General features: G+C 40.5%; 1 protein-coding gene across 2 annotated transcripts in view; it reads left to right on the top strand.

The window, feature by feature from the left end:
- TSPAN4 (tetraspanin 4) overlaps positions 1–26,166 on the top strand; it is a 428,461-nt gene that overhangs the window by 27,717 nt on the left and 374,578 nt on the right. The window contains exons 1-2 of one of the 2 annotated variants that reach the window (XM_017811751.1): positions 6,405–6,498; positions 7,618–7,648. The exons of the other annotated variant lie outside the window; for it this stretch is intronic. Coding sequence (XP_017667240.1) covers positions 6,423–6,498; positions 7,618–7,648 — 107 coding nt within the window. The 5' untranslated portion in view covers positions 6,405–6,422. Of the gene's footprint in view, positions 1–6,404; positions 6,499–7,617; positions 7,649–26,166 lie in introns of those variants that run through there. 2 annotated transcript variants of the gene reach the window in all.

A 26,166-nucleotide genomic window follows, 5' to 3' on the forward strand; every position in this document is an offset into this window, starting at 1 on the left:
TAAATTCTTTGTTGGATTAGGGTAATATCCTCTAGATAACCTGGCTGATAGAACAAAAGAAGGGGATTTTAGGAAAGTATAAGCAATCATCAGTAATAGGAATATTTTTTTTTCCAGTTTGCTTCTTAGGTTAAAATATCAGGAACCAGATGTAAAATAGCAGATATGTTTAGGACTTGAATTTGCTTTGTGAATTACCATGTCATGTCTTGGAGAGAACGGTAGGCAGAAGGGAACAGTGTGCTGTGCCAAATGGGCAGGAATTTTAAATTATCTTCTCACTTCTGAGAAACTGAATCAAAAATACCTGTTGCTTGCGTAAGTATCTCTGGCACATTTACTTGGAGATACTTCCCAAAGGAAGAGTAGTGTTCATAGTAATTTTCATTAGATAGCGTGCATTGCTTGTTATCTACAAGTAATTGAAGTTCTAGAAATGTTAAGCAGAACTTTAGAATCTAAGCAATTGACCCAAAACCCCCTTATTTTCATCAAAAGCCTTAAACAAAAGCTGTATAAACTTCTAGCTTACTATCACTTTCATGATACTATAATTAATTTGCTATTTCCTGCCTCTTTTTTAGAAGTTGAAAGCTCAGCCAAAATATGTTTGGAAGATGAACAAAAGAGTTTGGTTTGCCAAGAGGCACAGACTCTTTTGGGGCAAAGAGTGAACCATCACTTTCTGGTCTTTCTCCTAAAAAACATTTCCTTCTCATTGCTATAGGTCTCACTCACACTACTTTCCTGCCTCTTTCTGTCTTGCTAGAGGCTGAGTTTGCAGATTCTGATACTAATATATTATAGCAGGCTGGGAAGGAGGATGCTGATGGAGTTATGTCTGTCAGTGAGATCTTGTGAAAGTCCTGCATGAAATTCAGTTGCTAGCAGGTGGAAATGAGAAAGACATGGACTTGTTTTTGTGTGTGGCAGTGAACAGCACAGTGATGTGGTGGAACAGTAAGTGACGCCTCACTGCTTGCAGTCTGGTCATTACCACTCCTCAAAGTGATGAAGTAGGAGAGGTGCATTTCACTCCTGTATTCCTAATTCAAGGTGGGATGCTGTGGGAGCATGATATTGTAGTGTCCTGCAGCAGCTTAGGCTGGCCAGTTAAGGAAGATCATTAGTGAGGGAGGTGAAAGGCATGGCCTTGGAAAGGGGAATTGGATGAGATATGGGTGAGCAAAGGATGCCTTTGCTTTCAGGAGTGTTGGAGCCATCTGTATGGCAAAGGAGGCGAGGGGACTTTTCCCTGGGCTGCATCTCTGGGCTGACTGCATGGCAGTGTCTCTCTAGAGTAGCTAACTCCAGTTGACTGAGAGCTTTGTTTCTTGGCTTTCTTGGGCTTCCACCAACTAAACCAGAAAAATTACAAGACTGGGTCTTGCTGAGGAACAAAAAGCTGCTAGTGAAATGATTTAAGTACATGTGATACAATTAGGCTGTATCAGGTGTGAGGAAAGAAGGTAGCAAGGGTCAGTTCCTAACGAGAAGTGCATGCTCTAGTGTTGGAGATGACTTGAGAGCTGAATTCCTTTCCTAAGGGAAGGAAAGGGTGTGTTTCTGAACCCTGTTAGCTGAAAGGAGGGTACGGTTGCAGGGAGACTCCCTGCATTGAATCAAGTTTGTGTTCTGTCTCTTCAACTGCAAAGCTAAAGACATGTCCCAGTCCTCTGTGTGTGTGTGTTTGTGTGAGATGACTCTCAGGGGACGTTAATGTTGCGGTTACCATGGGAGCCAATTCAAAGTGGATTGTCATGCCATCAGAACTAAAAGATATATGTAAATTCTGTGGTAGCATTTTGCAGAGGTTTGGGAATATTTCTTACAAGAAAAGTATTTCTGTTATTTACATAGGGATATTACATCTGTGTGTTAACCATTTCTTAAAATCAACCTGGCTCTGTGATAGATAGAAGAGATAGACAGTCAGACAGCTCAAAGTGAGTACAGGTTGAAGAATTCTAACTCAGGATACAAATTTCCCCATGGAATTATTCTGTTTGCTTGTAGTGTTTTTGAGTTACCTCGATCCCATTTTTATAGTGCATTCATCAAAATCCAAGAAGAATCTTTTTTCCTTGCATATTTATATCTTCATCCTTTTCACTGCCCTGTTTGTGTTGGCTGACACTTTCACCTGCCTCAGTCCTCGAGAAAGTCCTCAGCCAAGACTTGGAGATGCTCATTCTAGAGAAGACCACTGTGGTAACAGCAACATGCTATGTACCTTGGACTTGTTTTTTCATCCATGGAAATCAAATGGTTATTTATGCTGGACCCCTACAGTTTAAAACATCTGCTTGTCACCAGAACTTGTTCAGTGACTTTGGACTTAACAGCTTGGGGGCTGAGCTCTGGACCTTCAGGATCTCTAGGTTCCTGTGCTGACAGTGCTTCTAGCACTCACAGCATCTCAGTCCACCAGCACAGCAGAGATGGCAGATGTGCTTCTCTGGAAACTTCTTTGTGTGAAGTTATATCAAATCTCTAAATTTTAATTGCTAATTTATTTTAGAAAGAACAGTTTGTCTCTGACCTACATATGGGACTCAAATGTGACTTTCTGGCTCTTGTAAGACTTTTTATTGTTGAAAATCTGAAATAGTATTAAGACTATGGGGATGCTGTTGTCTCTTTTCTTGCAACTTTTATTTTCTACTGCTAGTGTGGACTCTAATTCTTCATGGAGAAGAAAGCTACATCAACAGGTGGAGAGTTCGGAACTCTTTTATTGGTTGCTGTTTGTAGGTCCCCTGGGGAATTATAGGAGAGCTCTTTTTGAGCAGAACTGATTGGTCTGTTTTTAATGCCATCTCTGTAGAATTCTTTTTTTAATTGTTCTTGTTTTTTTTTTTTTCTGTTTCTCAGTACATAAAAAATTCTGGTCTGTGAACAAAAATTCTTATTACGGGCTGTAGATTTTGATGACTTGTCAAAACACAATAACAAAACCCTGAGCCACCTCTGGAGACCATTCTTTTCCAATGCAAAAGTTCTGCATTGGAAAATCTAATTCTTTGTTCCAGTGTTATTGGAATTGTTTAATCTGGTTTTGCTCATTTATTAGGAGGAAGTGTTTTCTGTCCATCAAGCACACAAGCTATTAAGGAAACTTTACTGTATCATTCCCATGACATATGGCATTTTCCTAATAACATTACTATTCAGGCAATTTCATTCAGATTTTATCAAATATTCTAGGCAGGCCTGTTTCAGGAACAGGATGTAATGATAAAGATGTGCACAGCTGAGGAAGCCAAATTAGTGTGAGGAGTATTGCTAAGGAACTGGAAGGCATTGTTCTAGTTCAAGGAGAGTATAAGCTTTTGGTGCAGGTGACATGAAAATGAGGGAGCCTGCAAAACAGAGAGGAAGCAAAGGCTGATATCCTGTGTTGGGTAATAAACTGATAGTTCCTCTTATTCAGGGATTCCAAATTCACTTTTCAAGCATCAGTGAATGATTTGGTTGTACAGTCATGGTGTACTTCATCACCAGTATGTGTTGTAAAAACTTTGATTGTGGGACAGTGTTTGAGTGGTTGATGCCCAGGGAAGTGCTTGAGTCGCCATCCCTGCAAGTATTTTAAAAACATGTAGACATGGCAGTGCTGGGTTAATGGTTGGGCTTGATGATCTTAGAGATCTTTTCCAGTCTAAATGGTTCCATGATTTGGCTTTTGGTTCAGTAGAACATTGTTCCAAAGGGATAAAGCCATTCTTTGCAGAAGAGACTGTTAATGGAAGGGAGAGGAGGATATTGGTCCTAGTCTGTGAACTTTTGTTAAGCATAATGTATCTGAGCACCTTTCATTCAGGACATATGCTTTCAGCTTCCTGTAGAAGCTGTTTGCTCCTGTTTAAAAGTTGTACTCTCAAAACAATGCATACTGCTGTGCATATGATTCTCCCTCAGGGAGGAGAGAGAATAAACTGAGCATCAGATATGAGCTGCAGCACTTAGTGCACTGCTGGGAGGCACTTGGATACGACAGTGATATAGGCAGTGTCAGAAGCGATGCAGCAGAGAAGAGAAAGTGTCTGTGCCAGCAGATGATGTTTGATGTTCGCCACAGTATTTCTCTAGAGCACTGCTATGTTTAAGCACCTAAGCCAAAAGCATTTTTGCTCCACAGCCCCCAACTACTCTGTAAATATAGCTAGAGCACCTTGTGGCTCCAGCAAATGCAAAAAAAAAAGTAGATTTTTTTTTTTTTTTTAAGATTGAGGCAAGACATCTCTGCCGGGAAAACTCACCTCAGTATAGCTGGCAAGCTCCTGCCTTCCCTGTGCTATTTGCTGCTCAAAGAAAGCTTGAATCCATGAACTAATACAATACAATTTCTTGATTGATTTTTACAGACGGGATTTTTACAAAACTTTGGGATTTAGGAATTTACTTGTCACTGACTTTCCTCAGGGCGCATAAGCATTGATTCTCTGTGGCTATCTGGAGAGCATCTGAATGCTGTTACAGCATCCTTCTGAAGATGCTTGGCAGTGCTGTATAAACAATCATGAGGCCTTATAGGCAAGGGAGGTAAATGATTCTTTTTTATCAACTGTGTATCTCGGGGGGGAAGGTTGTCTCCATAATGCCTAGAGAGTAGATTATAGCAAGGGTCTGGGACTTGCAGTGGCAGGTGCTGCCAACTGAAGGAGGTTTGTTGATATTGCAAAGGGGTGCTGGTGTCAGAGAGTTCATGCCTTACATACGAGTTTCTTGGTCCCTATTTTTGTGTAAAAAATACATGCTTATGCTAAAGTCAACTGTAGTTACATAGTTTTTTGGAGAGCAGGAAAGATGTTAAAAGACTATGGCTTTTCCATCTTTCCCCCTCCTTCTCCCTCCCATAGCAAAGCTTTTCTCTCCAATCCGGGCTTCTGATTTTTTAATTCATTTCTATAAGGGTTTCCCAATAGAGAACGTTTATTTCTAGCCATGAAAGACTGAGCTTTAGAAGTACTGTTTCCATTTAAAAAACTTGATCTATAAAAATGCTATGTCTGCATGGGCACTGTATGTTAGCACTTCAGGCATATTCCTGTGCTGATTTCTTGTCAAAGATAGTCTTTTCCCTGTATCTTGTTCAAAGAGTCTTTTACTTCTTTTTAAGGCCTGAAGCCAGTACTGTCATAAAATATGATAATGTCTTCAAACTGACAATTACCTGGAGATATTTTTTCTTGGATAAATTTATTTGCCTTTATTTTTCTGTCCTGTGTGCAGAAACAAGGCAGCAGTATAATTCTCATGTGCTTTCTGTTCTGTTTGACCCTGTTTCGTGGAAACCCTTCTTCAGGGATCACAGTCATGCATTTGAATTGGGACACTGTATGATCTTCTCAGCTGTGCTGAAAGGGCAACATAAAAATGACAGAAGCAAGACAAAGTGTAGTGTGAACAAGCTCCAGTAGCTTAGTTGAGAAAAGCTTTGTTCAAGGCATCACATAAATACGACAGAAGATAGTTTTATGCTTTAAAAAATGAAGAGAGAATTATGTAGGTAATCTTTGCAACCTAGTAAAAATATCATAGTACACAGAAATTGAAGTGTTACAGCTTTCCGTGATCTAAATTGGCATCTAATCTTAGTCAGTAGGTGAAACAACACTTGAGGATTTTGTTTATAGTCATTGCTTTTTTTTATCATTTAAGAACAAAGTGGTGTTTTGAAAACCTTCATTATGGGAATCAGGCAAATAAGGCAATTCAGGTAATAAGTAAAATCTCTGAAGATAAAGAAAACTCCATGCTTTACATTGTATTTAGAATTGCCTCAGACCTTTTTTTAATGTCCTGGCTCTAAGTCTGAAAACTGCATTAGGGGGAGGAGGGTTATTGAGACCAAAATAATTTTCTCTTTAGAGCCCAAAACTGTATTTTGCCTATTATCCAGGATTTTTTTTTTTTTTCAAATCAAGAAGTTGCTGTTCTAGCAAAGGAAATGCTTGACTTAAGAGGGATTGCCGTAGCTGTGGAGCAATTTTTTTTTATCGTCAAGAAAGTGTAAAAGCTTCAGCTTCTGTGTAACTAAAGCTGTCTAAGAATTAAACATCTAACTTTAAACATCTAACTAGTAATTTAGGGTTTCTTTCTGTAGGGGACAGGGGAAACCAAAGGGAGATTGATCCCACCTCAAATAGGGCTTTCCTCAGGATGGGCTATATTGAGGAATACATTTAGTGCCAGTAGCTGGGTGTGCAGTGCACAGTGAGCTGCAGGTTGTGCCCTGGGTGGGGGGAAATGGTGGGAGCCCCACGTGACCTGGTGTGGACCCTTTGTCTGATCACCTGGAGGTGCCAAAGGTCCCATGCTCTTTGTGATGCAATCAGGGACACAGCAGGAGCCAAGGACTCAGCAGGAAGACACCCTTACAGTATATGGGCACAGTTGTCAGGCGTGTAGGGAGTCAAATGAGGCACTCATCTGAAGTCCCTGGAGCTGCCAAGTGTGAAGGGGCTTCAGTCCCAGCAGTGAAAGTCTGGAGTGGTGGGAGTGCAACTGCCAGAGTGGCTCCGGAATGGTCAAACAGGGAATTTTCCTTAACCAGCTGTATTGGAGTTGGTGTTTCTTTACTTCGGCCGTACAAGGAACCGAGATGTCCCTGTGAGACTGACTGCATCCAACAGTTCAGTGGCTCAATTTGGATAGAGGTGTTTGCACGATTTGAATCCCAAGCATAGTCCTTAGAGCAACAACTGACTTTGTTGCAGAGAGTGTACCTTGAGGTTGTGCAGCATTTGCAAACAGAGATATTTTACTTTGAAGCATGATGCTCAGTTTGTGAGGTTCTCCTGCTGGTAGCTTACATGTATTTAGTGGAGTGTGATGGTAATTGTGTGTAGAAGACCCAGCTTCAGAACCTGCTTCTCCTGTTTGACAAGCAGGGTCTATTTGCAAAGACTTCACAATGTGCTTGGAAGAAGTTCAGTGTGTTTGCTTGGACAGCTAAGTGCTTAGTGCAGTAATGGTGAGGAAGGGTGGATTTTGTCAGCATGGTGCAATAAAACTTGAAATAAAAAGAGGGAACATATCTTAAATGAAAAAAGGACTTTTTGAAATAGGAGATTGTGTATGTAAAATCAAAGGTTTTGGAGCTGGGAATTAACTCATTGGGTTTTGGAGTGTGGTTTTTTCCCCCTGAACTCACTGAGTAATTCCACTGTTGTCCAAGTTTACAGACCTTTGGGGTTCCAGCTACCGTTCCTCCTGGTAGTTTGTCATTCATATGGAAGGTCAGCCATTGTGAGAGAGTGCTTATCTAGCCATTCTACTCTTTTTTGTCAGTGTGGGTATATTGTCACTTCAAGTCTTGTGTCCTGGAGCTGGTTAAAGAGTGCACAAAAGGCCTTGCTGTAAAGACTCCAGCCAATGCAGTAGGGTTTTTTTTAGCCTCTATGTGTGGACTTTTTTTCTTCCATAGTGGTATGGCTTTCCTTTCTTCTCATTCAACTTTTTTTTTTTCCTCAAATGAATTTTAAAATGCTAAAACTGGTAGACACATAAAAGCAATAGTCAATCTCATGCAGTTCAATGCTGAGCTGCAGACTTGCTGATTGACTCCGATAAACCAGCTTGTCTATCAGACCTCTTATCTGTCTGTGAAAGGAAGGCAGCTATCTCCAAGGGGCTTCCTAAGGTAAGTACAGTCAGGATTTCGAGTTCATATTTTGAATGCCTGTGGGATGATGGAGAAAGGGGAAGGTTTTGCATGTTCCTATATAACCAGAACATCTAGTGAAAAGCTGTATATAGCCAGTACTGGTTTGTTTTCTTCTCTCCCACTTCGGTACTTTAGCTCGAAGATTCTGAAAACATTTCACTGACAAATTATAACTTAGAGATGAAAACTCATTTGTTTTGCTTTTTCTGTTAAATTTCAAAGAGCATCAGGATATCACAGGCTACTAAGCTGTCAAAAGAAAGATCAGTAGAAGAGTGTGTTTTCTCTGGGCAAATTACTGGACCCAAGACAAAGGCAGCAAAGACTGTCAGAATATGTTATTGTCACAGAACAGAAGAGGAAGACTGGATACCTATCAACTGGTCTTCACAAATGGGTTGCTCTGAAGAATCATAGAGTCATTCCAACTAGAGACTGGGATCCTGTGCTAGACCTGGAGTCATAGTGAGAAGGGATTGCTTTTGGGGACCATCATATCATCCTTGCCATGGTAGGTGCTGTCAGTGCAAAATGTCTTGATGGTGGACAGAGAAACCTGATCTTTGCTCTGAAATGACCGACAAATGTGATCTCTTTTATTCTAAGAGTGTCTTTTTCTTCCCGTGAGATTTTTTGATGGATGAATTGAATTTCCTCCCTTTCCACCCTTGCCTGTGACCGTCCAGGCCAATCACTTGCTCATTCATGTCTCTACAGAGCTAATTCTGCTTCAGCGATGAATAGGTTCTGCTGGACCTGTGCTTGATTACCAACTCTGTTTACCACAAGGGAGCGGTTATTAATGTGCTCTCATTTTTAAGCCTATTATAACTCCTTCACTTTGATTAATTTCATTGTGGAGCTCTTTACTCTTTATTACATATAAGATGTAATTCTGATTGTAGAAGTGCTTCTGTTGTTTCCCTCCCAGCTGAAGGAGGAGGCAAAAGGGCTATTGATTTTTATATAAAGATGAGTTTAATGAGACTTGGAGGTTGGGCTTGATCCAAGGCTTACTGGAGTTGGCGGTGATCAGTCATTAGATTTCAGTGGATTTCAGCCTCTGGTATCTGACTTACTGCCATGGTATTCAGCTGCCTGTGTAGTAGGGGTTTTGCAGGTCTTCATAAATTGTTCAAAAGCAACAAACTATCATGGTGAGGGAGGGCAAGGGGAAGCACACTGAGCAGATACTTAACAGCTTTTTCTTTTATTCTTGTGATTTGTTGTCTCTTCTTTCTGCACGTTTCAACCTTGAATGTGTAGTCATGGTGCATGTGACAGGGGTTCATAATGAAGCACACAACTCCAGGTAATACAGCAGAGATTTAACAGCAGTTTTTTCTCTCTGGAAGGTTATCTTTAAGTCTGAGTTGTAATTTGGCAGGTATTAATACATACATCTTTAAAAATTAATATTGTAATCAGAGATAGGAACAGCATTAAAAACACAGGCATGAGCTAGAGATGTAATTCAGAGGTTCCCCTGTGTTAGCAAATGGGCCAGATCTGACCCAGAGGCCAGTCCTGTTCTGTTTTTCTTGCACACCTGTGCACATGTTGATGCTTTGCCTACGAGCTGCTGCCTCTCCCTTTAAGAAGGAAAGATTTCTGTGTCATGCACTAGAAGATGGCCCACTGCACTGCCCCAAGCCAGCTTGTGGCAGGCGTCCCCAAAAGATCAGACCATATTCTCAGCCTTAATTCTCCCTGCAAATGACTGCTGCAGCTCAAGCTTAATTTCTCCCCCTCTCCCTCTGCTTTTTCTCTCCTGACTTTTGATTGACTGGTACTCCAGGTCAACCAAATGCCATCAATTTCCCCTGATATAAAAGTGTGTGAACAGTGCATCACTCTTACCTATTCAGCCCTGAGGAGCTTGTTCTGTACAAAGGCAGGCTTTTTCTATGCTTTGTTCCTGCAGATGTCATTTTTCAGGCTTCTTCACTGTACAGTGTTAGGTAATGTATTTTCAGGTGGAACAAGTTGGTGTGGCTGTCCATTAAAGTTAAGAATAAATGTGTTATATCACCACAAGATGCCACTCACAGAAGTGGGGAGAGGAGAAAGTTTTCCATGCATCTGACTTTTAAGGAATGCAACTATTTCTAAGGGCTTTGTAAAGACAGATTTAATCTGTATGTCTAGTATGTAGTAAGTCTAAAGAAAGCAGCAAAACGCAGTATCACTTCTTGGACCTTGTTCTTTTTTTTTTTTTGTCAAGTAAATAGAAAGAAGATAGATTTTTTTTGTTGTTGTTTTTTTTTTGTGAGGGAAGGATCATGAACTGTTGTTTATCTGCTATGTTTACCATTAGCAACGGGGCTGTACAAATAGCAGAGGAACAGAGTTCATATACCTTGTGGATGCTAAATTGAAGTAGGATCTGTATAATAGCTATTGTAAAATTCATCTCTTACCTTTGCTTAAAAAGCTGCTGGTCACTCTCTCAGATGTCTCATTCAGTTTAGTGATGATGAGCATCTATTTAAACTAATAGCTTTAAAACTCTTGACAGAACTAGAGCCTTGTCCTTGAGTCTGTCTTATCTGTAGCTGTAACACCTAGTAAATCCCCTGGGCTCTCTTCTCTGTTGCCATCAGGTGCCACCTGCAATACCATCAATGGACAGTGCAGCTGGCAGGTTTCCCTGATACTTATCTGCCTTTCTGAAGAGGCTGTACCCTGTACCTCAGTTTGGTTCAACCAGTCAGTGTTCTGTAGTTGCACAGAAATGTACTGGCTCATTACAGACCTGTTGAATCTGTTTGGGGCAGCTTGATGGCTTCAACACACTGACTAGTGTTTGGACTAAACCACAAGGGGAACAGACCTTTTCTGTTGAGAGTAAATTTACTAAGGTGGGAATTTCAAAACCGTGTACCTGAGCTTTTCAGTTTTGTCATGCAGGATTCCAGTGTGGCGCTACATACCTGATAACTTTGTCTTATCATTTGTTGTTCCCAGTTTACAGGTGCAGCAACTCAGAGTAGAGGTCTAACAGGAGGAGAGGAGTGGTCTACCAAGGTCTGCTTGTGAAATAAACTTCACATGCAACTTGTGACAGTGAGACAAATGAGGCAGCTTCAAAGTTTTGACCTCCCCAGAGGGTGCAGCATTTATGTTCCCTTGTAATTTTGAGGCTTGCTTTCAGAGTTATGCATTTTTATGTAGAGGCTGTAAGTACCCTACCTTCTCCTCTCAGACGTAAAAGGAGGTGAAAAGATTGTAGAACTGAAGAACAGAGAAAAGGGGAGGGGTGAATGCTACCTCAGTATTTTTTCTTTGAGTAGAAGACCCTGAATGAGAGAAGTAGAGGGCACTTGTCAGCACAGAAATTTTGTACACACACTTAGGGATGTATGCAATGGGGTAACATACTGAAGGCCAACACAGTGTATGTAGAAATAGCTGTGTGCTGGTCATTTGTGTGAGGCATGATTACAGAACTGTGGAGAGTGCTGACAAGACTCTGTATTTTTTTGAGAGTGTAAAGGGCAGCAAACTTGGACATGCATTTGATTTGCTCTGGCTGCTGAGCCTCGTTGAGAACTTAAGTTGCAATTATCTATGAGTGAGAGCAGGTAGGAGAAGGCTATAAATGCAGTTGTGGTGTTGAACTGGGGAGGGGAGGACAGAAAAGGGGTCTGGGTGATTCCCAGTCAGTTCATAGCTTCTGTGTTCTCTGAGGATGATCAGCTGCATGTGGCCTGCTTTTCCCTGCCAGTGCTGATGCTGTGCAGTGTGGAAAGCCTTCAGAGAGAGAGAGAGTCTGTGACTGCTCCTGCTGCCTGAGCTGCCCAAGCCTGCAGAACATTGTCACAGGTAACTGAGGGCTTGGCAACTGCTGCTGCAGATCATGTCACTTCCAGCCTTGTGTGACTTTTTATAGGGAAGGTACTGGAAAGTAGGTTCATTTCACTTGTGGGATTTCCCTGCTTCCCTCATACATGACTCCTGCTGGCTTTCATTCCCTTCCACCCCTCAATACAAAAAAGGGTGGCAGAGCTCCTTTGGTAGCGCTCGGTTCTCTTTGTGTACAGTGATGCTCTTTGTCCTGTGGTGGCCTTGAATTGCAGTGGTTGTGGAAAGCAGGAGCTGGTGTTGGGGCAAAATGACTTGTTGCCCATTTGGCGCATAGGAAGGAAGGAAGGCAGGCAGGCAAATGGGGTTTGCCAACGAGCCACTGCATGACTGAGTTCCCGATAGCTTTCTGAGGCAGAGTGGTTATGGCACAGACTGCGAGACACCCAGTCACTTGCCTGGGGTGTCTTCTCCCCTCTTGGGCGAGAGATTACACTCAGCTGCCTGTACTGACCTCTGTGGTGTTCTGGAAGTGTATCCTTCTGAAGGTGGTGAGGCTCCCCTGTGTCTGTTCCCAGTAGTGTCGGTCACTAAGCAATGCCTGTGAACTTGGGTCTGGAAGTATGAAGTAAATTATTTAAGAGGCTCCCCACTGTTTAAAGTAGAACTTCAGTTTATGCTTGTTCTTTTTTGGAAGGACCAGACTGTTAGGGAGAGGATGCAAGGACAAAGTGTATATCAGAGGCATGAGTTAATTTGTATGTCGATCAGGCAAGAGGGCTCTGACCCTTTATGGTTTTGATATCTTTTTACATAATAGAAGTAAACTGACATCTGGAGGTACACGGAAGGTGATGACATAGAAGAGCTGAAACTCCTTCTTAATGGACTTGTCCTCTTTCTGCAATCAGAATTAGCACACATGATGGTGCTGCTGCTGTGCTTTCTTTTGGCCTAGTTTCCTAAGTGCCTTTGCCCATATGAATTTCTGAAAATTGATTCTTCCTGGGCTTCCACAAGCTGTGCTGTGAGCTGTTGCAGAGTGTTTTGCTCATTTGTTCCAGGTGATTTCCCCAGGGTCAAGGTGAGTCGATGGCTGAGCCATGAGCAGAACTTAGAATATCAGATTCCTGCTCATTTAGCCTGTGGAAGCTACTTTGATAGATGGCTTTTTCAGGTAGCCTATCACTTGGTATTTTGGGTACACTTAGAAAACTTCCACATGTGGCTTGTGGGTACTACCAAGTAGATTTTTTTTTTTTTCTCTTCAGTATGAGAAAGATAAGTGGGAGGAGGAGATGTGATTGCACTGGGTGAGGCTTTTTTGGGGTTATTTCCTCCCTTCCTTCCAATTATTATTCACCATATGAGCAGCCCTTCTTCTTAAGAACAATATTAGGCTTTCAAAGACTTATAGTCTAGAACATACATTAAAGTACACAACACTAGAAAATTTTCTTCCTCTCCATCCATTGACCACATGGATCTCTCTCATTGCTCGTGAAGGCTCAGCATTGAACACTCTAGTGTGTATCAATGCTATTATTATAATCTCTTATCTGAAAAGAATGGAATTGAGAAGATGAACTAGATATCTGTGTAGTGTATTTTCTTGATTATTGTTATTTTGAGAACAAGATGCATGCTTTATTAATTTTGTCTTTTGTTATTAACCAGATGAGAATATTAATGAAACCATAAAAAGTTGTAGTTAGATTTTTAAAAAATAATTTCATGAGTAGCATTGTGAAATATCAGGTGCAGTTTCATAGTTAAACCTGAGGTAGAAATTAAAAGTTTGAAAACCATACTATAGAAGGCACAATGTCAGGCTATAAACTTAACAAGATACTGTCAAAATTAAAGGCATTGTATTGAGAGTCTGCCCCCAGTGACTCTTACCTTTTTAGAAAGTTTGAACTTTAGAGAGTTTGGTCCTTAAAGGCTACCTTTTTGGTATTTGAAAACCTTTTTAGAGCTATTTTGTTGTTTACATCTGTATTTTTATCTCTTCAGACAATTAAAACAAGTTTGGCCATGTAACAATCTCTGTTATTATTTCGTAGCTTTTCTGCACTTCACAATGATACTTGCTTTTCCAGTAATGGTATTACTGTTATAATTGCATTAAAAAAAAACCACTAAAAAAAACCCCACAAAAAACCCCACACCACAAAAAAGCAACTAGCTCTCTAAAACACCATAAGAATTGATTTCATTTGTGTATAGAAAGAAGAGTGATTAAATGTGTGTGTTTAAAGGGAGAATTAAATACGTTTTACTGATTTGGAGCTTAATTGGAGTACTGTGCTAGATACTGAGTTTTACTGATGTCTTGAATATGTAATAAAGGAGAAAAGGTTGCTTTTTATAGTAAGGACACATGTATTTGAAGAAAATGAAGATTTTTGGATCAAATGGTAGCTCTGCTTAAGTTCCTGTTTCTGGGATTTCCCCTATAATTGTACATTTAAAGCAGTTGCATTATTGTTTGGTATTTGTTCCTTGTCAGTATGGTATTTGAGCACCCACTAACATGTTAAGTGATATAATTTAACATGCAACTTGGTGCAGTTTGTTCCCTTTTTCCTCTGCATGTATTTTATTAACAACAAACAAGCAAATTGATCTTATGCCACATGCCAGTGGTTGGCAATCCCTCTAAAATCAAATTGTCTGCTTGCAACTCATTGGGAAGCATTTGCTACTAGTGAAGCAGGACTCTCAGAGGAGTAATATTAGCATTCCCAATAAGGAGTTGAAGGATGGGAGCATATATTATAAATATCTTAGGTCATGTAGATAAATAGTAAACATCAGGGATTATATTGTTTTCTCTTCTGTGTCTAAGACTAATGTGGCTTTATTCCAGATGACATATTTAAGAGATTTTTTTTTTTTTGACCCAAGATGAAAATGAGGGGCCAGTTGCTGAAGTGGTATAAACACCCAGAGCTCCAGAGAAGACAGACAGGCTTGGTTTAGCCACACAGATAACTGCAATTTTTTGTTAAGTGTTTATATTGCTCTGTTGGCTCAAATGAAGGTGCTTCTTTTTTTTTTTTTTTTTAATGTGTGGGGATCTGGCACTGCAAATTCAATTTAAATTCTAATGGGAGCATGACTAGAGCTGCATAAATGACATCTGGCTCCACATTAGAGTGGTCATCTATGGCAAAGATTGCAGTGTGGATTCTTACCTTGCAAATGAATATCCTGGTGACTGACCATGAGTTCATGTTGTCCTTTCTCTCCTTTCCTCTGGCCGCCAAGTATGGAGTTGTTTATGCCAAATAGCACAATTTCTCTGGGAGCAATTTTGAGCCTTGCTCCAAACTGCTCAGTTACTAATGTACTCTCCTAAATTGTGGCTCATATCCCTGCTTTGTGTTGATGTGGCAAGGATTTGACCTAGATGTTATGACTCTCCTGGCTATGGGAAAAGCATCAGTTCGAACCCAATCTTTGATGCGCTTGAGAATCAAATAACGAGGCACAACAGGGGGAGGGAGGGAGGGAGGGTCTGTTGTCCAGGGACTGTTTTCTAGCCAACAAAGCTTGGCAAATTTTACCTAAATACATCAAAAACTTTGAGTTAATCAGGTGTTTTTTCACCACCTTATTTTGGTGTAAACATTGTTTGCCTGAAGCTTGGAGAGATTATGCAGTCTCTGTACTTCTCTGAAGAGAGTTTCCAAGAGGACAAGCACAAGGGGAATAACAAGAATTCTCATCTTTAGCTTCTGACAAGTATTCTCCAAGATAATTTTCTTTCTTTAAGAGAGAAAAGTCTGAGGTTAACTTTTCTAGGTAAGTAAGGTGACTGACAAATGTGCACAGGGATGTGAAAGGTAATACAAATGTAAACGTATGAGTGTATCTACTGTATTTTATTACTGATACGTATGTGTTAGCAAATACTAGGGGAGGATTTTTATTTCTTCACAATTACTCTTGATTTTTATTATATAAAAGAAAACCTTTACAAATTTATACGAAACACAGCCCTATCTAATAAACCAATGCAGTCTCTAGTTAAAGGAGACTATATTTCCACCTTTTTAAGACACGGGAAATATTTATACTTTCAGGAGTCAGTGCCTGTTAACGAAGTTCTGTAGTTTGGTCAGCCATACTGACCCATAGCTGAGGAAGACTCTGAGCTGGGCAGAGCACAGAGACTACCTGTCTGTTTCCTGTTCCACTCTCTCTCTACCTGCTAAGATCAACTAGCACGATGAATCATCTTCTTCCACTCCCTGCAAATCACAAGGGATTAATGAAGATTTATGTGTACATGTGGTATGTTGGGACCTATGCAGATTATTGCTGATTCCCCTCCTCTCCTGTTGCAGCATTTGAGGAAGGGCAGGCCCTAGGCAGCAAATTTTGGAAGTTGCTGTTGTGTCCTGTTGGGAATAGGAGCAGATGTTGGTGTCCTGGCTACATACCATTCAATGAATCACACTGAATTCCTTCACCATGCTGAGGATCTAATTAAATGAGGAGAGCTAGTGGGAGGATGGAAGTGTCTTCAGCATCATGGGAAATGAGAGACTTCCCCTGCTGCCATTTTAATGTAAATTGTGAGATTCCTAGTGAAGTTAGTAACCCCCCGGTAATTCATACGCTAGGATGATGCTGTGCCTCTGAGAGACTATGTAGTTCCTCTTTGCAGAACTACAAGTTTTTAATTGCTTTAATTGATCTGGACAGTAGATACTGATTCTACTAGTATGTTGACTGCTAATGAAATCTGTGGTAGGGAATCATTATTTATAAGTAGTCTATTTTTAACAGTGCTGCTGTAACAATTTGAATGTTCTGAGCCCTATGTACAGAGCATGGACCCTGATGGGCTTTTTGTGTATGTTTATTATATGAGAACAGCTGGGTATTTGAGAACACAATTTGTTAACAAGGTTTTTCTAGGTGGTAAAAGTATGTGACTGTTCCTCCTGACACCTCTGAAGTTTATTATGAAACCAGACCCTGTTGTATCTTATTCATATGGAATTCTGAAGAAGCGAATGTTGTTCTCCAGCCTCACTACCTGTCTTGGCCATTGCTTTTCTATAAGTTGACATGACATTATGGTTGGAGAGATACCTGAAGCAGGTGGCTGCCTGTTGCTTCACTCTTCTTTTTGTAGGTTATCTGTCAGGTTTGTCCAGAACAAAGAACTTTTTAAAACGTGATTTCCTGCAGAATCATGAGTTCTCTGCTGTGGCAGTTGTCCTTTGCACAGGGCTCTTACCTTCCTTTCGTTCTGTGTCTGTGAACAATGTGTTTAAACTGCAAGGTTAGAAAGCCACGTTTGTAGATTCTCTCTTTGTCCTGATGTCAGTGCAGGGCACTGTCTCCTTGTGTCAGTTTGCAGATGTGGCAATACAACTGTATGAGAATTACTGCTGTGTAACAAAGTTTAAATAAAAAGTATAAATTAGAGCTGCCTAGTGTAGGCAGCACACACTTGTAGTGTGTGATTTATGGGACATGGGGGAAGTGGCAATGTCTTCTGGCCTTTTCTGGGAACCGTGTAACCCTGTGCCCTTACTACCAGGAGAGCTGATCCTCATACTGCCTGCCTTGTGGAAGCAGATGCCATCACAGGCCTTCTTTCCTGTCCAGAGGGCACGACAACCCTGGGGCCTTAATAGGCATATACGGGGTAGCGTACCCTAATCCAGTTGGGATGCATGTGTTATGCACTGTGTTGAATTTGAGAGAGAGATAAGCTCTCAGATGCTTTACTCTGCTTGTATTTTGTTGCATGCTCGCAGCAAGCAGCCAGAAATGTAATGGTTAAAATTACTTTGGCCTTTGACAGGACTTGGGCTGTTTCATTACTATAGGATTTCTTCTGCTGAGTTTTGTGCTAACAAGCATCAGCACAGAGGTCCTGACTGAAGGATGTCATTGCCATCCGACGGCCTGTATAGGCTAAATTGCAAATGGTTATTGTTACACATAAGTTTTGGAATGGGAACAGCAGAAGCTCAGAAGCTGTAAACTACTCCCAACATTTTATTTTTTTCGATTAAAAACCACCAACACAGCAACTAAATCCCTTCCCCCACTCCCCTGTAAATTTCTCTAAGAGAACTGAGAAACAAAATGTGTACAATGCAGTTGATTTTCTGTCTTGCTCCAAGACTTATCTGATCATCATGTCCTCAAAGATATTTTAAAACTGCTGGCTTTATTTAAGCATGTTATTAAAGTCCTTGCTTTGGAGAGTTTGGATAAATGTAGAATTTAATTTAATTAACCTTCAGCAGTCTTTCTTTCTGCATAAAAAGGTGACCTTTATAAAATACCAGTTACATACCCAAGAGTCTGCTGCTTGCATTCTTCTGTGTGTGTGTGTGTGTGTGTGTGTATATATATATAATATATATATGAATCTATATATGAATCTATCTGTGTATATAAAGAAAGGCACATTAAAACATGTTTACATATGTTTTAGGTATTTAAGGATCCTTTCATGTGAACATTGGTATTATATATACAGACATACATAGAAAAACTCAACTTGTTCTAATTATGTGGTTAACCAAATTCCCATCAGAAAAGCGGTCTATAGCTGGGGAGGTTTAGGGGCTATTGTCTGGAAATCAGGTTGTACGTGTCTGAGTTATAGGACAGGCATTGCTAGAGGTCGTGATGGCTATGGACTAGTCCCTATATGGGTATCATAGTAAGAGAAATCTCTGACCCAAAAAGCATGTAAACTCAGTAGTCTGAAAATTTTTTTGGAAGCCTGCGGCTCTGAGTGGGAAAATGACTGTCCAGGTCACATTGCTTCAGCGCATTTCTTCTGAACCCTGGTAAGAAAGCATGCTGTCCCCTAGACTGACCTGTCTTTTCTGGTTCTTAGATTCATCACTGATTCACATGAAAAATCTTCTGTTTTCTCATGCCAGGCAGTCTAAAAGAGAGACTTCTAAAAAGCTCTCCTCAACTAAGACAAGTGTGAATAAACATAGTTTTTGGAGACTGTGAAGTCTAGTATGCTTGTTAAGTTCCCCAGATTGAATTTGCCTTTAATATGCTCTTGGGGTTGGATTTCAAATGTATTTAAGTTTCTAAAGATGTGAACAGATGCTTAGTAAAATTTTCAAAGCTTTTAGCTTGCTTAGGTGCTTTTGAAAATCCCTTTAAATGTCTGTGTGTGCCTTTAATCTCCTCAATAAATTTGCAAATCCTTAGAGCCTGTCATTCAGCATTCAGGACTTGAAGAAGGTCTGGAGTCTCTGCCTTCTCTCCATATTTCTGTAGCTCTACTTATTGCAGCTGAGAGACTTGCATGCTGACTGTAACTGTGTACATGCAAATGGATCCCAGTCTTAAATCTGACCCTCAATAGGGCAGGTGTAGGATGTTCTCAGAATACTTGTTTTAGACACATAGGGCTTGTAGATTTTTGTAATCGGCATCCATCGTGTTTCAAAGAGGGGATTCTGTTCTCATTCTTTGAGAAAATCCCTTCTTCAAAGTAAGTTTGTATAAAAGAGGGGTTCCTTGAATGTTAAAATCTGCTTGCACTGATTTATAGCACCATACAGCTTGCACACAATTACAGCCTCACTTTCTCCTGCTAATGGGAACATGATTGCAAACAGACATGTGTATTAGGGGGAGGGCAATACCTTAGTGTTTGTACCTCTGATTCTTGCCTGCTGAGTAACTTACAGTGAAGATGGATGGCAGAGCTGGTGCAAAAATAATGCACTAATTTATCCTTGAAATCCAGCAGGCACACAGATTACTCAGAAATGTTCCTCCATGTTTCAGAGCTGGAATTATTCCTGTTGTGATGATAGCTCAGTGGTAAAGAGCTCTTAAGTACATTGATGAATTTCATTCCCACAACGTGTTTGGTTTGGATAACTTGTGTTTGGGCTGCTCAATTTAGGACCCATCCCCATTTTAGAACTTGATTTTGAAGCCTATTAGCTCCAGTAAGTTTTGGAAGAGATTGCCAAAATAAACGTGCAAGGAATACTGTATGCCAAGCAGTGAGTGTAATGAGGTTTGGTGTGATAGCTGGGAAGTGGTCCACTGTTTTAAGGAAGCTGCATCTCCTGTTAGAAGCAATCTCCAGTGTTTCTTATTGCCGAATTATTTTTTTTGTCCTTTGGCAAATGAGTATGACAGTGATGTCACTTAGGCTCATGGAGGAAATTTTAGCAAACCCACTAATTTAGTAAATAGGGTAAATTGCTTCAACTTCTATTTTGCAGTATGAATTTTATTTTTTTAAGTGGAAATGCTAAGGACTTTAGTGTCAAATGCAATCTCCTTGGGAAAGCTAATCTGCCAGTTAAGTTTTGGGTTGAGAACCAGTTAGGTTGTTACTTTTCCCCAGTGATTTTTTTTTTCTTTTTGCATTTTGCAAGGCTCTGTTTATGTAAGAAAAAATGGACTATTAACCCAATGCAATAAAACCTTGCAATTGTTGAAATGATTGCTGGGAAATAATTGTCTCTGAAATTTGTACTACACAGTACTTATTTTGTTCCTGACATTTGCTCCATCATATCTTAAGGGTGCTCCTTGTAGAAAATGAATTTACCCATGCCAGTTAGCAGTAAAAAGTAATGTATTCCTTGTCTGGACTATGCACTAGATGATTAAAAGAGGGACCTTTTGAGACTGAATGTAGTGATGTTCTAGCCTATTTTACTTATAATGCTTTCTGTGTTTGTCCTTCTCTGAGATACATTATCTCATTTCTCCACTTCCATTATTGCACAACAGTTCTTATCTGTAGTATCCAACACTGGGACCTTTTGAGAGTTGGTGGCAATTTATTTTGACAGCTTTGGAGGGGAAAAAAAAACAAAGGAAAGTGCCTGAACCACCTGGAGCTTTCCATTGACCCCTACTGCCTCTGAGCTTTTCGTTAGGCCCTGGAAGGAGCCTGTGGTGAGATCACTGCACTTGTTACTGAATTGTTGTGCAAGGTGGGATTAAATCCTGGCACTGAAAGGACTCTGTGCCACTTAGGCTTGCGTTGTCTCAGCAGGGTCTTGGAAGCTGTGCTACCCTTAACTGTGAAAGCAGGTGACTGTTCTAGATTATGGTGAGGAACCAGGCTGGAAAAACGCCTGTCTGGTTACAAGGGGCAGTAAATGTAGGGAGTGGAGGGGAAGGAGAGGGACTGTGGGAATGTTGTGCCCGTCTCAACCAGATGTGTTGATTTTCAGTGGGTATTTGTATCTTAGGGTGACATGGTTTTTCAATAAAATCTCATCTGATTTCTGTATATTATCAGGTAGCTTCTAGCTATTTCTATTCCTGAGACATAGATAAGCAGATTGCTCTGGTACATATACAAAGGTATTACTTTATCTAGGAGCTCAGTCTTGCATAGAGGAGAGCTGTTCAGATTCTTCTGCTAAGTGGTTCCCATTTTCCTGTAGCCTTTCTGGTAAAAAAGGTTTATTTATTTTTTTAGTCTTTTTCCCTCCTTTTCCCCCTCCTCCCCTTGGTGGAATCCACTCCCCTTCTGCCTTGAATTATTCTGCAGAGATGCCTTGACTTCAGATCCTGGTGCCAGGATTATGACTGGGATACTTCAGGCTGTCACTAATATGTCATCTCTACAACACTGGCACCTTGCTGAACAGGCTGGTCTTGCTGATTGAGAGCTGCTGTTCTAGTTCATCTGCCTGCCAGTGTGGCATCCCTTCACCCAGGGTCTTTTTCTTGCCTGCCTGCAGCAATAACTCGAGATCTGCCTGCCATCTGGATGGCACTTCCCCCAGTATAATCTAGTGTTGATTTTTATGTTGGTTTATTGTGTAATACTGTAAATACATATGACTGTGTATAACTTTTGCATAACTGCTGCAGCTGTAGCAGAGAGAATGGGGGTTTGTCAGGCCAAGGAGACTTTGAGCTCTGCTGCTAACTTGTTCTCTGAGCTAAGTTGTAGGATGTTATCTCTTTGAATGTAAAAATTTTTTTAGGCCTGATTTAAAAAACCTCTTAAATCAGTGTCATTTTTTTTTAAGTCTCTAAATACATTTTGAAAATGGTACCCTCTGATAGCATTCCTCTTATGCTACCTGTCTTCATGTTGATGAGAGGTCTTCAGATGCAGCTGCATAACATGTTCATAGTACGCTTAGAAATTCTGCATCTGCCCTGCAACACCAGAGATTTGTGTGTCTTAATCCAGCTGCAGATCAGGGCTCTAGCTAAAATGGGAGTGTTTCATCCCAGCAGGGGTTGATAGATTTACTGTTGGCAATGCTGTGGGTCATGTTGATGGCAGAGGCTCTCCAAAGCTGGCAGAGGGCATGGGGTCAGTGCATGTTTTACTGCAGGACACACATAAAAGCCAGAATGCTTGTACTGCCATTAAGCGGTCTGTTGAACTTTCTTGTTTTTTTCTTGTGCTAGGTTACATCCCAGAACACTTGGGAAACATGTGGTGCTCATTAAGTGTTTCTCAATAGCTCAACAATAATCCCTAACCAGTGGAGGTCTGCGGTAACAGAGAGAGGTTGCCAAATCGCTGGTGTCTGACAAAGCCAAGCTGCTGGCAGGCTGGGAGCCAGTTCACCTATCCTAGTCCTCTGTATTGCCAGTCTTGGAGATGTCACTTGCTCCCCATTATTTTGAAATGTTGCATTTGTTTCCTCATCTCTTGGTGTACAGCATGGGAATGCTGTCAGATGTTAGCAGCAACAGGGAAATCACGAGGATGCAGAGGTCCATTCGTGCCTGGTTATGCAACCATGAGATGGAAGAGGGCGTGATTTTTAAAAGATAACTGTGGCTGATCCTTCAAGAAACCTTGGTTGTCCTTTGTTTTAATGTGAAACATATGGCTGTAGTTTGGAACTGAGAACAACAGTTCAGGCTAGAGACACAGAACCCTGATGGTGACTGTGATCTGTGGTGGCAAATAGAAAGCTACAGCAACCCTTTTAAGTCTTGTGTTTTGTGCTTTATTCAGGTAGCTTTGTCATTGGTTGCTATAGCTGAATTGATTACTGGTGATTTGAATACATTTGAATAGAGACTGAAATTATACCCATTCAGTACTTTAATTTTAGTTTCACTTTAATTAATTTTCCCCGTGACCTTCTCCCCTCCCCCGCTTTTACTATTTTGAATGCAGCTTAAGAAAATGGGGCTGGAAGGAAGATAGATTTATCATAATGTGTCCTGCATATAACATTAACTAATTTTTAAACAAAGCCACTACTAGGTGTTTGTGTCTGGTCACTGCTCCCAAAAATGTGCAAAAAATGTACAAAAAGTATTTTAACACTAAAATATGCAGCTAGACACTAATTTAAAGAAAAGATGAGCCCTATGACATTTAGATTTCTAGAACAAGTAGATTGCTGACTTTGCCACCTTGTTTGTAGCTGTAGAGAAGGAAAAAGAAACAAACTATCCTGATTTTTCAACTCTGTTTCTCAAGTGAAGTATTGACATTTGGGGAAAATGCAAATACGAACATTCACTTTTTGGTACTTAATGAAAGCACTACTTGACACAGTGCTATATTTATAAAGCTTGAGTTAACTTCAAAAGTCAAAGCTGTGTTATGTGTGCAACTTTAAAAAGAACTTTCTATCACTAAAATTTGGGGTGGACATCGTTCTCTGGAGTACTTGAAAGGTTATTTTAATGTCCTAAATAGAATATGGAAGAATTAGGTTGGAACATGATTCCTTTTAAAAAATCCTCATAAATTTAAAACTAGGTTTGCACTCTAAAAATAAGAATTAATTAGAGATACTTCATGTTGCTTTAAGGATATAAACTAGCTGCTTTTTACTGGTCTTATGGTGAAGACCTTGTTTGTTTCTGTTTTGGTACAAGCTTGCAGGAGAAGGAATAACAAACGCCTCTGTCATGGCTTCACTCCAACAAGATATATGAGATCAACATTAAAAGCCAGTACATCAGTGCCTGTCTCTGGCACACTGTTCTGTTTCATGAGGAAACAGGTTTCTTCCCACACGGGGAAGATGAATTAGCTGTGTGAGGAAACGAGTTTCTAGGATATTTTTCTGCAGTCAGCAAAGTTAAGTGAGATGACAGCATTCAGCTTGGTTTGCTATATTTAAGGTTTTGAGGTACCTAGGGCTTGAAATACTCAACATCCAAATAAGCCTGGGAGAAGCTGGTTTGTATTTTTCAGGCTCTACTAAGGCGTGTAGGGGGAAATCAAAACCACGCTAAGTAAAAGGTCCTCATCAGGGACAAATACTTCCTTGTAATACGATCGGAGCACTTCATGCACAATGACTGGAAAAGTGTTTAATCTGCAAAAGTATCTTGGACTGCTCTTCCTCTATAGCTCTCTTAAAAGTTGTTTGTTTGGATCACAAAATCTTGCCATTAATGTGCCAGTGGTGTGGTTTGGGATTTCCTGTAATTTTGAGCCGTCTGAGATGTTGGACCTGATTACAGAAAAATGTCTATTGGAAAGATCTTGTTTGCACCTTTGCATAACTGATGATGCTTAGTAAAAATTATTTTTGCTTTTTTTTGGTAGGTTTATTGCATAGTAATAAAAAGGAGGAGTTGAAACAAGCCTTCGAAAAAGAACAGGCCCTTCCTCTTGTAACAGCACACAAAGCAGCAGAATTTATTTTTAAGACTTACTATCCAGATTGTGTTTGAAAGAAATTTGCACTCACCAGCTGCATTAAATTGTACCAAATGAATTCAGTTTGCTGCTTTCAATTACCAGAGTCTTTGATCCGGTGTGTCAAAATCTAACCTTTTCACCTTTCTTCTCAGAAATGTTCCTGTGGTATGAAGAGGTTATTTCAAGGACCCAGAAGGGGACCAGGGGGCTTTTGGTTATAGCTGCCTTGGAGATGGAGGAAATTAGGCAGCTATCTGCCTTGCCCAGTCTCTCAGAGTTCCCTTCTGTTGTGGGCTTGAAGAACAACAGGTTCCGATCGCTACCACGGTGATGCACTGCTGGCAGTATCACACCGACCGAGACTCCGTGATTCCCATCCGTATGGAAATTTGTCAGCTGGAGAGCCAAGGAGTGATTAGCAGGACTTGCTGATGCTCTTATAGCCCCAAATGGCCAGTGTGAAAATCTGATGGAGAGTGGAAACTGACAGTAGCCTGTCATGCATGGCCTGAATGAAGTCATGCTTCCATGTCGGACATAAAATCATGGAATGGTTAGGGTTGGAAGGGACCTTTAAAGATCATCTAGTTCCACCACAGGTCACTAGATGAGGTTGCTCAGTGCTCCATCTCACCTGACCTTGAACGCTTCCAAGAGTGAATTATCCACAACTTCTCTGGGTAACCTGTGCCACTGCTTCACCAGCCTCTGAGTAAAGAATTTCTTCCTAACATCTGATCTAAACTTGCCTTCTTTCAGTTTAAAACCATTACCACATGTCCTGCCACTTGTATTCTGGGCTACCTCTGCTTGGAAGAAGATGCTAATGGCTAGTGGTACAGTCTTGGAAAATGTGCTACGATGCAACTAACGGGGGGAGTAAGGCTGAATTTTTAGGGATATTGTCAGAGAATCAGCTTGGCTGCTTCTTGAGTGCGCCCAAAGTCTCTTTAGCTTTTGTAGGCATTAGAGGATAGATGTTATCCTTGGCATGTGCTCCTGGTAATTCTCTGTTCAACAGAAAAATGTTGCTTGGTGGCTATGCTGTACAATATGTGCCTGATGCTGTTGGCAGGGTTTGCAGATATATTTATAATGCAAGGGGAATCAGAGGAGTCACCCACACAACAGAAATGTTTTCTAGAGATAAAGGCTATTAAACTGCTTGAAAAGACCAGTTGTGTCTCTAGAGGGTGAAAAGCCAATTTTGACCTTACAGAAACTTTACTTGCTGATCTTATAAAGGAAGTGTTAGCAGAAGAGAAAGATAAATCTATAATGGAATTACTTTCTGCTTTACAAAATGTGCCTGGTAGCAAGATCCACAAAAGTTGCATGTTCCTTATAAAGAAAGTGGGAACCAAAGGCTAAATTAGGCATGCTTTCTTCTCTTCCCCAGTGGCTGGATTTTGTGGAATCCAGCTCTTCACATCCATATTGTTTAGCATCCCCTTGCCTGGCAGTAGGACTTATCCCACAATGTGTGAGGGTGATTACACCTGGGATTGAGGAGGAGGGCAGATACTTTATTGAATAGAGTATAACATTTACTATCTCTCTGAGAGTATTATAAATGAACTACTCTAACTTTCTCTTGTAGGAGTACAAACTATACCAGTGTCCAGCATACTTATGCTGGAATAGTAACACCAATGAACTGGGACTGATCCCATCAGTGCAAAATGACTACCTTGTTTAAATGTTGCTTATTTCTTATCTGAAGGAAAGTACTGCAGTTTATTTGCCCTGCAAAGCTTGTATCTTTATTTAAACATATTGATGCCTTTCTGAAAAGGCTGTTTCTCACACCCATTGCAACCCCTTTGTTGCATTTCTTGTGATGGCTCTTATTGAAGAGAAAAGACACTCTAGTGTGCCTTTACTGGTGCAGTGGTTAGGTAGGTGCATCTAATAGGGCAAGGGAAGTGTTTGTTCAGTAAATATCCTTGTTACTTGTTAAATTGGCAAAAAAAATGCTTGATTTTGTATTAATGTCCTGAGAGATGCTGCTAACTAATGTAAATATGGTTCTATTTAGCAAGTGAGAGATGAGAGGAGCTTG

The sequence above is a fragment of the Lepidothrix coronata genome, unplaced genomic scaffold (genome assembly GCF_001604755.1).
Source record: "Lepidothrix coronata isolate B3197 unplaced genomic scaffold, Lepidothrix_coronata-1.0 Scaffold1, whole genome shotgun sequence".
In the NCBI taxonomy this organism is placed as follows: domain Eukaryota; kingdom Metazoa; phylum Chordata; class Aves; order Passeriformes; family Pipridae; genus Lepidothrix; species Lepidothrix coronata.